The sequence below is a fragment of the Grus americana genome, chromosome 3 (assembly GCF_028858705.1).
Source record: "Grus americana isolate bGruAme1 chromosome 3, bGruAme1.mat, whole genome shotgun sequence".
Taxonomy (NCBI): Eukaryota; Metazoa; Chordata; class Aves; order Gruiformes; family Gruidae; genus Grus; species Grus americana.
Window position 1 is genome coordinate 61,148,051 of NC_072854.1, and position 17,061 is coordinate 61,165,111.

The window sequence follows — 17,061 nt, forward strand, 5'->3', positions numbered from 1 at the left end:
GTCAACAGTTGGCAGCGTACACTAGGTCTCCCTTTCCTCAGCCACACAGGCCCCTCCACTCCTATCCAGATGTTAAAGAAAAGCAAGACACTTGTGGGTAGATGAAATAAACTAAGGCTTTAGCCTATCTCTTTCAGCTGAAAATATGCATCTGTGATCAGTGACTAGTTCAGGAAGACTCAGATTCCTTGATAATGGTCATTTTCATAGAGTAGCACCCAGTAGGTGCACTTCATATCCTCTTAAACTGATGCTTGCATCTTTTCTCCTCTGGATCACAGAAGTGATGCCCGACAGTGAAATCTTCAGCTTTTAGGAAACTCGGGCACAGGAATAAAACTGATCTTCTCAACATGAAAAAATTATCAGCATTATGTGAAATACATCCCCCTCACTTTATAGTAGCTTACATCAAATTTGGAATCAAGTCAGTGTCTCATTTTTCATATATTCCTGGCACTTCACGAATAGTCCTCATGATATCCAGAAGTCTCCTGAAGCTACAGGATGAAGTTTATGATAGGTAGTTTCCTTTGGTAAAAAACTTCATTCGATACTGAGGGAATGCGTGCCTGTACAGGACCTAGAACTCTCTTTTCCTCGGGCCACAACCACCATTGTATAAATTACTGAACCGAGGAAATAAGAATTGCAACAACTCTCATTTCTTTAAAAAATACAAAATCTATTTTTTTTACCTTGTCTCCCGCCTACATTACTATCATCAAAATGAATATTCAAAGCTTAAAGTTGCAATAAACCAGTTTTCCTTCTTGAGATGTGCCAATAGCACCTCTGCTAACTAAATACAGAGACTTAGCAGTAGAAACGAAGATGTCTCCCAGCGAAGGCTTAAAACATTGCTTTTTAAACCTTATTTTTAAATCTCTCCCATTGTTATCTAACCATTCCAAATGAAACCTTTTCTTTGAATCTGAATCTACGATTAACAAAACCATCAAGTCTGAAAAATCTGAAGCTTCAGTTTCATGACATCAACCAGTGTGACAAGCAAAATCTGAAGCTTTATACACCCAAATGGTTCCTGAGCTTTAATACATTAGGCTATAACCAGTGCAACAGCAGATGTATTCAGTGTTCATTCTCATTTTTCTATTGAATACATCAAGTAGAGCAGGTTTTAGTTTTGGTTTTTTTGGTTTGTTTTTTTTTTTCTTCCTAGAAATGAGGGCCTAATAAACTGACATTCCTTCAAATACCTCTTTCAACTGATAAGAGGCTTTAAAACTTGAGTTTGCAATGCATTTACCTCCTTGCCTGGGAAAATGATAAGAGGTTAAATATTTCAGTGTGCTTAGGATTAAGAATTAGCTGACTAAATTGTCCAAGTGTGCCCTTTCACTACTGGAACCTGCACATAGCCTTCCCACTAAACAAACAAGATGTAAGGCAAGGACTGTAATTGTACAGGTAAACAGAAAAATGTGACACATCCTTCAAGTTTTGCAGAAATAGCCCAAGCTCACTTCAATATAAACCACAACAACTTGACCAAACATGGCAGGAAATGTCATGAGAATACTGTGACAAAACTGGGAGACATATACAGGAAAACTTGCAATTAAGATTAACGTCAGATTGGACTTAAGATAAAAATTCTTACACTAACAGTCTATTATTATTGTCTATTTCAACTCACCATTTTGTGACAGCATATATCAAAGACGCCCCATATTTTTCAAGCCTTTTATTACAGAATGCAGCAGAAAACTGATGCTACGTTTTCCTACAGTAGTTATATACATAAACTTACCTGAAGTATTTGCTTGAGGGCATTTTTGATTTTACTCTTCATCTTCCTCAGCAAGTTCAGTTTCTTTGTGCACCACCACTCTTGTGACAGACATGTCAGGGTGCTGTTCTTTGGCTTCTTTGATTGCCTGTGCCAGGGCCTGCAAACGTATTTGAAATATGCAACTATAAATTCCTGAACTTGAGAGGGCTCAAGGGTAGAAAAAACACACAACAAAACCAACCAAAAAAGCCCACCAAAAACCCCAAACCAAAACCAACCAACCAACCCACCCCCACTACAAAAAAAAAAAAAAAAGCCCCCAAACCCCACTATACTAAAAATTAACCAAAATTTCCAGGAAGTTATCCTTTAACTTTTCTAGCTCATTCCAGGAGGCAATAAGTATTCTTATACCCCAGAAGTTTTTGAACTTCTGCAACAGATCTAGCAAATAAAGACTTAAAAAGACTGTACACAGTAAAGAAAAATAAGAGTTCCCTTCAGTTTCCTGAACAAAATGGAAAGATACTTTGGAATGTGTACTAAGTATGGTACTGAAACTCTGGAAGAAGATCATAACAGAAATGTCCTTCTCAGCACAAGAATCTCCTTTTTCTCCTTTTACTAGTTTAAGAGAACTTTCTCTGGTTTAACTCAGGGAGGTGTAAATATAAGTATTACTCAATTTCTTACAATCTCTCCTCCACATTTTATGAAACTTTATCTTCTTAACGATGTACCGATATACACAGCTGGCAGTTGGACTAGATGATCACTGCAGGTCCCTTCCAACTGAAATATTCTATTCTATTTTGTTCTACACAAGGCTTTACAGTCAACCACATAAGAGCACCCTCTGAGGCAGAAGAGGTGAAAAAGCACCTGGGATCTTCTATTCCTTCCCCTGATCTGAATCTTATTTCAATGAGCTGCATTACTGTTGGAACCCAACAGAAGAAAAAAAAAAAAGAAGAAACTGGAAGGCATTCTGAGGCAACAGTAAGCTCACTGTTCACCTTGGTATCAACCACAACTAAAAAACCCCATAAATACTAGAAGGAGCAAGAAAAAATGCAACAAAAAGATTTATCTTAATTTAGAAAAGTGACAATTTCCTGAACCATAGGCAATAAGTGGGAGAAGAAATCACTAACTCTGAAGAGAGATGGGGAACACCAACATTAGCACCTTAACTATCATATGATAAAGAATTTGAAATTCTATTAAGGAAATCTGTACAGAAGAACACACAGTGTGCGGTGGTATAATACTGATATTTGCCTAACAATTTTTTATTAGTTTGTCTTTTACAATATGCCAAGTATAACCTCTGTGGTACAAATGAGGATTTAAAAGAAAGCGGCTGTTGAGATTTAAGAATCAGTGTTTATAATCAAACTATAAACAATGAAAAAACCTTAAGTCTCCAACTGTTAAATTACAACATGTAATACAAGATTTTGCATTCTGAAACTCTAATTTAAAATACTGTTTTCCTATTGAAAACTGTTCTAGTGATGTAGGGAGCTAAAAAAGAAAAGAATAAACATCCAGCATGTAATTTGTGCATCTAAAAAAGCTCCATATCCACTGAAGAAAAAGTGGTAGAGATTTCTTAAATCTGTTAAAAGCTGCTCACTGTTGCTTTAAACTTCAGTGACTAAAATTGTATTCCTTTTTTATAATTTCATTTTTTACTTCATTACCCACTTAAATCAAAGAAGGGCTTAAAGAATGGTTTTACTAAAGCATTGTCTGGCATACTAAAGGTATTGTGTGACCTTTCCAGACATCCGAAGTGCACTGAACGTGTGTCAAGGCAAACAAGAGCCATGCCTGATGCTGAACAGCCCTGTCATTCAATTACGAGTTTCAAGAAGAGATTCAACTTGTCAAGAGCCACTTTCTGGAGGCAGATCAAAATGTGAAATGAAATTCCCCAAGAGCTCTTTAAATTAAATCCTGTTATGTTGATTTGTGTAACTTTATGAAAGTTAGAACTGGATTCACTGCAACTTTATGTAGAAGGGAGGCCTTCACATTTGTATTATCCAGTGACTGTTGGTTGACTTTGTTACTAGAGTTTCTTAGATGAAAAACGATAAAAATTATCATAATCACTACAAAGAATAGATAATTGCTCTTTCTGCATTATTTTCCTGTGTACTGCTTAAATTCAGTCTTCTTAATTGGGGAGGTGGAAGTGATTTTAATCTTAGTTTCCACGACATTGTAAAATACTGCTTTGGTACTGATAGAGATGAATGGTACTTATGTGAGATTTTAGAAGACCAACAATTACTTTTGTTATATGGAATTCTATAAATACAAGTCAAAAAACTAATTCTTAAATTTAAGCAGTTTGTGCTTTAATGTATTCCAAAGCTTTCAGTCAAAATGAGTGCTGCACTCAGATGTTGCTGACACAATGCGGTAGAGACTCCCATCTATCCAGATTAAAGTATCAATAAGATTATTTTAGTAATGTTTTTCCTCCCAAATGCCAAAAGCAGCACTAAACAAATTGGGTCTCTTCCAAAAAAAGCAATCCCTTTAAAAATAGTAAGAAATCCATTCACATGATCTATGATGCAAAGTTACAAATGCTGTTTTCCTTTCAGTTATATTCTACAGGCTCCTTACAAAACACAATCGCTTAACAACTTTGCCACAATTAACAGTCTCAGGGTCTTTCTACGTCCTCTTATTCAACTTCTCTACCTTCCTCTTATTTCTGGTTTCTGAAATATCATCTAGATCTCTCCGGACTACAAAAAGCACACTGTAAGTGTTAACAGCTTACACTCACCTCATCATGGTCAATATCCGCATCTCCAGTAATGACAATGCGCTTCTCAATTCTTGTTTCCGATACCCCACCTTTTACCATCTACAAATGGCACAAAAAAAACCCCATCCTTGTAATATTTCCATATTGTCACAAAGCATCCCTTTCTGTTGCACTGAAACAAATAAATTTCTGTGACTGAGTTGCAATTAGTAGTAAATATTCTCTGTGCTAAATCATCCTTTCCTTTCAGTTACACAGTCACGTTCTAGCAGTTGTTAAACTTGATAAAAATCAACTGATAGAGAATTCCTTCTGTTACTGGAGCCTGAGTTTGAACAGATCTAGATACGCAGACACAAACTGGAATTCTAGCTTCTTCCATCATATAAATCTGGCATCATGGGCCTCTTCTGAGTCTCTGAAGAATCCTATGCCATTAAATACAAAGATGATCTGGTTTTCAGTTCTGCTGTTCACAGACCTTAGTGAGATATTTTCAACATATTTCACATTGCTGATGGAAATAATTTTGTGCTTTGTTTCTTCATTTCTTACTTTAATGATTAAAACATTTTAGCTTATAGAAAGTCTCACAGAAATAATATATGTTTGTGTTTTTTTAAATCAGCATGTATAAAAGAAAGGAATAAACTACTACTTCAGATACACTGACCATATTAGAAAAGATCCAAGATGATTCTGTTAAGAACGCCATTAGAATATTGAAACTATTTTGTCAGGTCCCTTTATCAATAATGAACAGTTTGGGATGTAAAATAGAAAGTTAGTTTAGGAAATTCAGTCTTTTGAATTGACAATGATCAGTCTGTAAGAAAAGATAAGGATCTGCTGCATTACAGTAATCCCAGTAATTTTTTAGTAGAAGACTGAAAGCATATTCAATAATGGTTCTTTCCAAAAAGCAGCATTATTTGACATCTGAACTTCACAAGTAAATGTCCACTTCCCCCCGCTCTTTCTATTTCAATCTTAAGAATATACATATTAAATATATATCCAGTGAGCAGTGAATTATCGTTCAATTCTGTGATGATGTGAAACTCCTTGTCTTGGGGGGTGGAAAAATCCCAAATTCGCACTTTATGTATCCATCTTCCCTTTTGCTTTACCCTAAACTTTATGTAATTTTCTTGGAAAACTATGTTAAGAGTTCAATGACAAGAGCTCAAAACTGTGTTGTTAGGGCACACCTAAAATTTGATAATTATTTACATAAATTAATAGTAACAACAACAATCATCATCACCACCACCACCACCCCCCTTTGGTAGTTCTAACATACTCTGGCATGAAACATTACATGAGATTGAAACAGATGCGATGTCCTGTTAACACTGAATTTTCCTTTCCTTTTCAAGCATGGAATGCAGAGCACATAATTCAGCACCAAAATATGCTTGCAAAGTAATTGAGCGGTATGGTCTGTTTTTAAATATGCTCTAAACCTAGCAGCACAAGGATCATTGACATTAAGTTGGAGAAAACATTGTTTCAGTTCATCCATATAACAGATGCCATTAGCAGAGCTCCAACGGACCTCAGACAAATCAGTTACATTAACAAAGATTCTGTAAGATATCAGTGAGTGCTAACAGGACTGAAACTGTAAAAATTTAGGTATATATTTCTGTGTTTGACAAATGAGTAAGACCTCTACGAAACATTAAAAAAAAAAAATCATGTTTTTCTCCCTTTCCCTGTCCTGTTCCCAGATACTCCTGCTTATTCATTAGGGCTTCTCTGTTCAAAATCTGTGTACAGAAAGACTAACTCTCACACATGCCTGGAATGAATCCAATCTACTTCAAGTCAGTTTTCTTCAATAAATTAGCAGACATATGAGAAACTTCATGTAAGACTTTATTCTGAGACTTTGGGGTTTTTTTTGTAGTTCAGAGAGACATCATTGTATTTTACCTTTGTGATGTGTGTAGTTGTGGTAGTGGAAATGGACTCTGATGTAATTGTCTGTGCACTCAGCAGCACACCAGCATTGCCACCAGCACTGCCATCAAACTGTAAGGAATAAAAATGGTATTTTTGAATTTTGGCATTTAAAAGCTTTGTCTTCACAGGAGAAAAGGCTGGTTTTCTTACTAAACATGTTCTTTAGTTCAGTTAGAACTGACATCTAAACAGAAGCCATCCAAGTTTACCAAGTCATGTAAGACTGTTGTTATGGTTCATTCTTGTGGAAAATTTATGATCAAAGCTACATGTTCCTTTCAGGAGCAATGAGATATTTTAATCAAGTTTCCAAAACTAAAAATGAGTTGTACATTTGCAGACAGCAACCAAGTCCTTATACAAAAAATCCGAACATATAGAACTTTAGGAGTAACACTGCTTTTTCTACACACATTTCACTTACCTAATTCATAGCCAAAGTATAATCTTAGCTGTTAGAAAAAAGTATAGGCTTTTGAAAAGCACATTTTGGACACTATCTATTTTGATGTACAAGTAACTGGAATAAAAAACAGCTTGCAAACAATATAATAATCCAGCCACCATACCTGTGGAGATTCATATGTGATAGTTTTAGTTTCTGTTTGAACAATTGGAACTTCTTTAGTGGAGATTTCAGTTCTCTGTGTGGCATCTGAAATGGTTACCATCTCTGTTTTCACTACTGGAGGCTGTGGTGCAAGAAATAACCAATCAATTCAAAAGACATAAGAAGGTTTGTAAAGCGGACCAAGAGAACACAACCAAAAACAAGAAAAGCTCAGCAGTAAGATAAGTATCCAACTGTCTTCCCAATGAAAAAGCATGCAATAAATAAGCAAAGTGAAATGAAGACTAATACACCAGCCCTCTAGTAGCTACATAACATGGTAGGAAAAATTAATCTCCTAATAACCTTGCCAAAGTTCTGTGTTTCAGCTAACAGGAGATATCACAGAAGGCAATTGCTAAAACCAAGCTGAAACACAAGTATTGAAAAAGTGTAAAAGAGCATTACTAGGGAAAAAAAAAAGTCTTAGTCTGCATAAAGAAGCTGATAGCTAGCTCAGATGGATAAGCTTCACATTAGAATTAATCTGGGGAAAAAAAAAACATATCACTGCGCAGTCAAACTGCAAATACGTACTAGACATTCCAAGGAAATTACGTAAAATTTAACTTTTTAATATGTACTACTTCTAGAACAGAAAACCAACTTTGACAAGTGAAATGACGTTCAATGTAATAATTCTGGAAATCAATGGCTTCTTTTGACAACAATCCTAAAAAGCCATTTTAACCATTTAAAATTAGCTAATGGTGTTCTCTGCAATATCACAAAGAAAGTGATTAATCAGGGGTCTGTAAGCCAGTAAACTTGTTGAAAGCCAGTAAATATGTTGAAAAGATTTTTCAACATATTTAAGAACTTAAAAAAAAAATAATCTAGTAAAGCCTTTTGATATTTTGAGATACATCAGTTGCTATCTCCCATTGATTTTGGATGTACATCGGGAGAAATCCCAGAAAAGAAAAGAAAAAAATCCTTTCTTTCCCTCACACACTTGCATACACAGCAACCCTTCTCCCCTTCCTCCAAACTAGTTATGCTTTTAGGAAGTGTGGGTGCCTGCAACTTCTAAAGGTCTTATAAACCGATTCTTTCAAATCATTAATCAGAACACCTGTGTATGCAAAAGATGGCAAAAGAAAGAAGGTAAGCTGTTTGGATTTAAGTGCAAAGAAAAAAAAGGTGCCACCCTTAGAAGAACAAGCAGGTAGACAACTAGGAAAAACCCCACCCAGTTGTTGAAAAACCCAGCAGAAGATCACGCCAACTTTACAAAGAGCTACATATCTGCACTTCATTATTTCCCTTTCTGCTTCTTTTATAAAGTTTGCCCAGTAACCAACTCTTCAACCTTGTTTGGCTTAAAATAACTGATTGTAACTGGAACCCATGCATGCTTCCCTAAATATCTACCACCCCAGAAGACAAACTGATTGTAACTGGAACCCATGCATGCTTCCCTATATATCTACCACCCTAGAAAACATTATAGTAAGTTCATGATATATGTCTTATTCCTTTACAATGCTGTGCTCTCGCCTATGTGATGTCTAGGCATACTTATTCTAGTCTATAAATTCATAACATTTTTTAAAAGGGGAAAAAAAACCACCAAGAAAAGCAGTGAGTAATGAGGAAGAAAAAAAAAAGGAACAAAAATTTGTATTGGGTGTTTTCCAATTTCAATTACCAATAGTTTTCCTATCACAATTACATGTCATGGACGTGTCAAAAACAATTGACAAATAGACAAGACAAGACTTAAAACACTGGAAACATGTAAATAATAAATATACATTATGTATGTGCATATAAAATAAGGGGGAGATAAAAAGGAGATGTCAGTCTTCGGAAGGTTTGCCTTACTGGTGATTCTCACTCAGTTCTAGCAAAAAGTCAGAAACCATAACTGAAGGAGACAGAATTTCACTGCTCATCAATGGTTTCCCCTTCCAAATGATCTGAATCTTGTTGGATGCCTGAAGAGCTGGAGGAATAGGAGAAGAAGAAAGGCAGGTAGTTTTCAACCCCAGAAATATCTCTGCTTAATCTAGTTGTCAAACTGTTCTACCATTTACCTCAGAACAACAAATTATTTGTGGTGCAACATCAATGTCAACATGAGACATATCTCCATTGAGTTTGAGCTGTTCTTCCTCTTTTTCTTCACCTAAATCTTGCTTAATTTCCTCTGACAAATTCTTCTCTTGTGTAGCTATGGTAACTGCATTTTCCTGGACCAAACCTTCAGCTGTAACTTCTGTGTGCTCAACTGGTACATTTCGTTTACTGCCTTCTGGTGTAGCTTCCACATGCTGTAAATTTTCTTCATGTTCTTTCCTTTTCACGTCTTCCTCTTCTTCCTGTTCTTCCCTGATGACTTCCTCAATTGCCCTATGATGTGGCTGGTATTCTCCCACCTCTTCATCCTCACTCTCACTACTACTGCTGCTGCTGCTGCTACTATCTGATGGCAATGACGAAGAGTCCTTTTTTGACAGATGTTCCACCTTACATGTTTCCCCAGCATCAGTGGCAACTTGCATTTTCCCTTTGTTGGTTTCGTCTACGACTAGTGTTTCTTCTATCCCAACCTCTGCCTGCTTCTTCTCCTCCACTATGTCCAGAGTCTCATGTGAACTCTGCACAAAAAACACGGATGAGGAAAAACAAAAGTAGAGCATATGAATAAATTAAAGTGATGGATACAAAATTAGCTGATGGCTGGTTCATGTCATGTAGAAGACAAAAGATGGTTGTGATGGTTAACTGAAAAAAGGAAGGAAAGAAAGAGTGAAGATGGATTGGAAGCGTTAGAGCCAAATTTAACTATGGAAAAAATCAGTAGAACCTTATCAGCATCGCTGACTCCAGTACAAGGCCCTTCTGTTCGGGAAGCATGTCTCTGTGAAACAAAAAGCAATCAGAGGACAAAAATCAATGCATAACCCTTTTCAACAGTGCAACATCCTCCACACAAGCTTTTAAGAACATATATACACGATACTAGACAGATACTGTGTATTCACTGCAAGATTCACATAGAACTATGCACCTTTCCTTCCACCTCATTGAAATTTTCCATTCAAAAGTAAGAAAGAATTATGGACATTATTAATTGGGATAAGAATTTAATTATGAAAGACTGAAAATAAAAGCATGAATGCACAGGCCAATGATGCTACTAAGCAGTTATTTCTCGCAGTTGAATCAGGAATTAAGAATAAATAATATTAAGGAAAAGTAGAAAAAAAAAATAACGCAACAAAACACCTATTTAGATTCTACTATTGATTTATCATCATACGAAATAAAAACCCCCAAACTTTATTGTAAGATGTTATTAGTTGTTCATCTTTGGTCTGTTACTTTATGAAACTTAATAGATAACAAGAGGGATGCTGTTTAGGGTGGTGTGTTGTCAGAACAGCGATACACGATTACCAAGATGACTCCATTAGGATTCAGTTTGAGAGCCAAAATGATGAGATTAAAGCAGTTATATTAGTATTTGTTCTGTAACAAGATGATCGGTGATGGATAGCCCAGAAAGCCCACTGTAAATTACGTATTGGGTAGTTTTTTTGATCTAACATATTTTTAGCAAATGGTTTGCAGCAAAATTTGAGTCCAAATGATAAGAATACAAAAATCAACACATCATCTGTGACTTAATCCTAGCTTTTATTGCTGTTTACCAAGCAAAGCACCTACAGAGTGTAAGCCAGCACTCCTGGTGAAGCTTAACCAAGTGCCAATTAATATTGCTCGAGCCTTGCAAATACAGAATTAAGCTCTCTAGCCGGCTCGCTCTCCGCTGCAATACAAGCAACCAGCTTACCGGCTCTGATACACGAGCAGTAAGCTGCAGGCCGCCCTTCTGGCATTTTTAAGGCCGGGGGGGGGGGTGGGGGTGTGGGTGCTTAACCTTTATGAGGCGGGCTGGGAGCCGACCCCACCGCCCAGCCCGCACGTTTCCGAGCCGGCAGCGCAGCGGCGGGAGGGGACGGGGAAGCACCTGGGGGGGCGGCGCGGCCGAGGCGGCGGTCTCTTCCCCCGCAGCGCCCTCTGCTGGCCCCACGCTGGCGGCGGCGAAGGGCCCTCTCGTGCTAGCGCCAAAGCCCTCCTTACTAAACAAAATGGACGTGATCTCCTCTTCTAGGCTCTAGACGAGTTAGAAAAGGGAAAGGAAAGAATTAGAGAGTGACGGACGGAGCGGCAGCGACCTACCGAGGGAAGGTCTGGCAAGAGAAAGACGTGACAGAGAAAAGGATTCGGCTGGGAGGACGCGGTAGGAGCGGGGGGCGGGCACGGACTCCCCGTAAGGCGAGATGAGGTCAGAGGGGACAGAGAACGGCTGTCACCGCAGCACGCAGCCGTGCTTAACGCTGCATCTCTCCACCACGCATATCACGCTATAAAAATTGAAAACATTAACACTTCCGTGGATTTTTCCAAACAGAACAGTTTACTTAGGCAGTAATTCTGTATTTACGGTTGGGATTTTTCCCTTTTAAAAATCCATTTTTAACACCTCTTAATGCCCCATTGCCTCAGAGCTTTAGGGTAGTCAAATACATTTCCTTGGAACAATATGTACCCACAACGCTGAAATGAGGTTTTCCTTGTAATATACGTTCTATATGTGTTTTTCAAATGCTTAAATAACCTCAGCAAATTCATTTCTATTAAAAAGTCTGTTTTCAAAAAGCATCTCCCCTTCTACTGGGAAAACTTGTTTTATTCAAACATATGTGATTTACTCTTTAAAGCACAAATTATGTTCACAGTCTGGTCCATTTTCTGTAGTACTATAAATCTGTATGGTGAAGCAAACTTTTAAAACTCATGTGGGTACAAGTCTCTGAAAATGCTAAAATTCTTTATTCCAGTTTTCCTTCCACGGACTTTTGCATTAAGTTAGAAGTAAAACCAGTTAAAATAAAAAGCCAATAATGTAAACAAATGTAACATTGACATAACACACATTTTGACAACACTCAGTAAGATACATTTCCGTCTTGGAAAACGGTACTACAGAGAATCCCGGCAGAAGCCCGTGCCAGAGGAAAGCCAAGGCGCCATGCAGACAACCGCAGTCCGTGCGCACTCGCCACCTGAGCAGCAGCAGCGCAGAATCTGAACTGACATAAGTTACACCATGCTACTGTGCATATACTACAACACATACGGCATGCAGAAGAACAGAGAAGGAAAAAGAAAAAGAACCCCTACATTTTTTTCCCTACAATAAAAGTTAAAGTATATTTCAGAGGTGGCCAAGAAAATTTAATGTGAGTGCAAGTTATTAAATCCGCCCTCATGCAACATTCAATGTCCAACAGGGCAATGTGTTCCTCACCCCCACTTTCTTTCCCTAATTTACCACACCCATTAAATGTTTATCTATTAAGAGATTACATTGAAAGGCAAAAATTATCATGATGCTTCTTCTACCATACTCTGGTAGAAACCACATGTTTTCTAACCACTCAAAGCAGTAAAAAAAAAAAGGGGTGGGGGGATATTTACATGGTATGTGGTCAGACTGTATGCATCACTAATTATATACATATGTGGGGAGAAAGACAGGCACATACCACACATCTTTTTGCATTTTACGACCTTCAAATTTTTAGGTCTTCTCATCTTTTAAGAGGAAAACCCCAATCACACAATTTGCTTAATAATGTAACCCCTGTTCCCCGATGAGGCATTTAGTAAAAAAGATTAAATATATAGATAGAATTGGCACTCCTTATCCAATAGTTACAATAATGTATCAGCCTGTGAAGATGTTTAAATTCCTGGCAAATTCCTTCTGGTACATAGTCATATACACTAACATGAAATACTGTTTACAAGCAGCATGGGGGTGGGGAATGGATTAGGAAAAAAAAAAGATTCTGGGTATCCATAACCTAACAATATTTTGCGTATTTATTTGTGACATACATATCAATATGTCACAATTTCTGTTTTAATTAAGTCACAGATGCTGTGCATTTGTGGGAGTATGGTGATACAGAAGTATAGTGGCACAAACAAGATGTACCCAAAATAACATTTCTCATACACAGAAAATTACTTATTTGCAAGTATTTTCATTGGAGCAAAAGAAGGAAGAAAAGAAAGAATATCAGTAGTGGTATCCCTGCTTTATTCTCATCTATTGTCCAACTATCCTAAAGACAGGCAAGGAAACATACAGTCCAGGAACAGGACTGAGCAATGTATTAGTCTACTAATACCAGCAAGTTTATAAATTGGGGGAAACAAAACACTTGAACACAAACCTCTCCACATCCATCAACAAATAATTCAGGATGGAAATACTCTGTTTCCCAAACCTCATATTTATATACATTACTGAAATAGGACTGACAGCTTTACATTAACCTAACTTTTGTCCCAATTTCTAGGTGGTGGAGAATAGTCCAGAAGTGATGTATAAAGCAACATCACAATTGCTAACCATCATCACTATTACGCTGCTAGTAGTCCCACGGGTTATATAGAGCTTTTCACTGCACAGATGTTAAACCAGCTTATGGGGAGAGGAAACTTCCCTCTTTTCCTGGATGAAAAAGAGAGGTATGGAAGCGTGGAGGAACTCAGAACCAGGCTGCCGTTGAAATGAAGCTGCTTCTACAGCATTACTGATTTGAATGATTACATAGTGAACATGGAAAACAAAAAGTTCTTGCGCGAAGTGTCATATAACTGCAAACAATTATTTCCATCTGGAATAGAAATACATATTTTGCTGTCATCCTAGTCACACAAAATACAGTAATTTTCCAATGAGAAACTGGTTTTCTTTTTAAATAGTAGCCATTCAGAACTTCACAGCTAGTTTGGTGTTTAAGCAGAACGTTGCTGGCATTCATATATATGTGTATATATACACACACAAACAGATCTTGGTTTACAACTCTCAACCTTCTCCTTTCAGTACTGGCTTAAAAAAAAATTATGTCCATCAGGGAAAAAAAAGAAAAAGAAAGAAGTGCCCAAGCTAGCCCACAGCAGATACAGCAAAAAAGGCAGTAGGTTTCAGGGCAGCCACCTTATCGGTTTCCTCTGGTTTTGCTCCAGCAATCCATGGCATCGCAGTCCATTGCTTCTCCTTCCCAGGCAGCGTTTTCAGTTGGAAAATGTGGTCTCCTTTTTTCTATTTGGTTTTCATTTTATAAAACCAGTGTAAATCAACAAGCAATGAGACAGACACACACTATACATAAACATAAAACCAAACCATCTGAAAGTGACAGAACATATTAGATGAGGAAAAAAAAAAAAAAACCCCAGATAAAAACTCGGAGGGGTCTCAACTTCAACACAAAGAAATCAACACAGACAATACACACAGCCACATAATAAAAAATAAGTTACGCTTTTACATAAATGTCTATTTTAAGCAAAAAGATATTTATAGCTATTAAATGAACCAATGTGTCATGGACATTTGAAAATTTGACCAACGTTTTTACCTATGCATATACCACTATGCACAGAAATATTCAGGTACCACTCAGAAATTTGAGGAATAATTTCTTGGCAGTAACATTACAGAAGTGATCCATACAATCAGTGACTGTATTATCTGTATCCACATACAGTTCAGATTGCTTAAGTATCTTATTGAAATAATGTCCTATTAACAAAATTATTTGGTAGCATCAAGCAAGCTTAATTTAAAGTTCACCTCTCTGGGGACTGAAGAGAATACTTAAGAATTTAATTGGAAAGGATAACAATACTTTTAGGAGGGAAGGGTATGAACAATGGTGAAAGATAAGGATAACAGCATAAGATAAACTAATTGCTTTCAAAGACTGATTTATTTTTCTACTCTATGAAAGAAGCAGCAAATACTCCTCATAAAACTAAAAGTTTCAGAACAGCAAGAGAAATTTATTTGGGTAGTTTTCTTGGCTCAAGCATTGAGGGTTATATTTGTAGAAAATCTTTTTCCGAACTGCTGTTTTAAGGTTCTGTCAGGAAGGAGGTATAGAGAAAAAGTAGATAAATTCATTTTACAGACTTTGGGAGATTAAGGTGAGTAAATTTTAACAACTACATTAAATATGTCCTGAAGAAGTCAACACTGTAAATTAACTGACCATGTAAGGACCTTCTGAAACAACACACAGGCTATGTGTGTGTTTATGCACAAGCCGTCTATAAAAAGCTGAAGACAGGGGAAAGGAGGGAAAAGTTCTACTGTCACTGAAAAGTTATCTCCATCAGTCTGTGTAAATCACAGTGAAATTTAAGATGTCCTTAACACACAGGAAAATACTGACATCACCTCGATTTTTTTCTAGTGATTCTATTTCAGTTGTTCTTGTAGAAGAATAAAATTCTACACATTATCTAAAGTCAAGTCCAATGGTAAGTGGTAAAAAGTTAACGTACACTTAGTACAAACAAACACTACATTAGCCAAAGAAAGCGTTAATCTAAAGGACAAACTGCATTTACTATATCACATACAGGGTTGTATGGAAACGCATGCGGACAAGCGTCTGCAGTGACATACCCCTTGTGTCTGTAGGGACAGAGGTGTGATACGCCGCTTTTCCCACTCATTTGGGTGTGGTTCAGGTGTAGATTCCATGAAATTGCGCTTGAGCTCACTAATGCTAGCCTGGTGTTTCAGTAAGTCGTCCTGGGTCTTATCCAGGTCCTAGCAACCCGTAACGTAAAACAAAGTAGGACAAAACACGACAACAAAAGCAAACTTAACTGGAAAAAAAAAAGAAAAAAAGAAACCAAACCAAAGAAAGTGCCTTGTGTCTGAAGAGCTATTCTTCTTTGGAGTGCCTTAAAAAAGTTTAAGGCTCTAAAAGAACTCAGATGATTTTGGTTTTTTTTTTTTTTTTTTTTGCAATGAAGGGCGGCTCATACACTGTTTCTTCCATATTTTAAGGCAAAGGAAAAATATGCTGTGCATGGTTATTTAACAGAGGGATCTTTTCATCCAAAACATGAAAGTACTAGCCCTTTGAAACAATAATAATTTCCAGTAGTTACTTGCTTTCATCTAAAATTTGTAAGCACACAAGCAAGCATTTTGGGATATTGCACAACTAACATTGCTGAAGGCAGCTGTAAGAAAGAATAGTCTAACCCAAGAAGCATTATAAAAATTATCTCTCTTGATATTAAAAGCTCAATGAAAAATACTTACTTCTGTGAAGATGACACTACAAGGCCAAATATGCAAGCAACTAACGCCTGCTTAACTTCAGAGGGACTACTCATTGTGCCTGTCATGTAGGCTTAAACTTACTGGAAGAATCAGGTTTAAAGACTTGAAGCCTGAAATCTGCCAATTCTACATCTAAGAACCTGACAGCAAACACAGCACTCAAGTAGGGACAGTTTTTGTGCACATCAATACCAAAGAGATGTTCTCTCTAAATTGCACCTACATAGGCAAGTGCCAAAGGGTCACCACAGCGTGAATATCAAATTAGATTTTATGATGACACATTGAGGCTAAGCTGCAGCACCGCGTATCAAATTAACTACAAGCTAGTCTTTTGGTTTATGCCAGATACAGGAGCAGACCTAACAATTCACTATCCTTTGAATACAATGCTGGGCTTTGGTGGGAAGAGCAGATTTCACTCTGCTTTCGTAATCTGTCCCCCTTCCAGCATGCCAAGCCTTGAGGAAAGCCTATGTTGGTTATGCACACTCTAACACAAGAATATTGTTTCAGTATTCTGTGGTGAAATTCAAGTTCAAGCCTCAGATCCATTTTTAGAACAGAATTAAAAGATTGAAAATTAAAATGGAATAATATCAATGTAGACATAATTATTAATGAAGTTTTATCAGAAGAATGTAATCAGATACAATAATTTAGGTAAAGCATCTGGTTTCTGTACAAAGATCGTATATACTTTGTAACAGAACATTTTGAAATTTTACTTTAACATTTTATAGTTAGTGCTCACAATG

At 37.0% G+C, this 17,061-nt stretch overlaps 1 protein-coding gene across 13 annotated transcripts in view; it reads right to left on the reverse strand.

Moving 5' to 3' along the window:
- EPB41L2 (erythrocyte membrane protein band 4.1 like 2) overlaps positions 1-17,061 on the reverse strand; it is a 125,442-nt gene that overhangs the window by 4,047 nt on the left and 104,334 nt on the right. For 3 of the 13 annotated variants that reach the window (XM_054819629.1, XM_054819619.1, XM_054819620.1), the window contains 8 exons: positions 15,632-15,778; positions 14,156-14,260; positions 9,938-9,991; positions 9,165-9,728; positions 7,085-7,207; positions 6,486-6,584; positions 4,566-4,646; positions 1,775-1,913 (listed from right to left, as the gene is read on the reverse strand). In XM_054819629.1, the coding sequence (XP_054675604.1) occupies positions 1,806-1,913; positions 4,566-4,646; positions 6,486-6,584; positions 7,085-7,207; positions 9,165-9,728; positions 9,938-9,991; positions 14,156-14,260; positions 15,632-15,778 (1,281 nt within the window). In that variant the 3' untranslated portion in view covers positions 1,775-1,805. Of the gene's footprint in view, positions 1-1,774; positions 1,914-4,565; positions 4,647-6,485; positions 6,585-7,084; positions 7,208-9,164; positions 9,729-9,937; positions 9,992-11,104; positions 11,252-14,155; positions 14,261-15,631; positions 15,779-17,061 lie in introns of all 13 variants that reach the window. The other 10 variants (XM_054819631.1, XM_054819627.1, XM_054819632.1 and 7 more) reach the window with 9 other exon arrangements.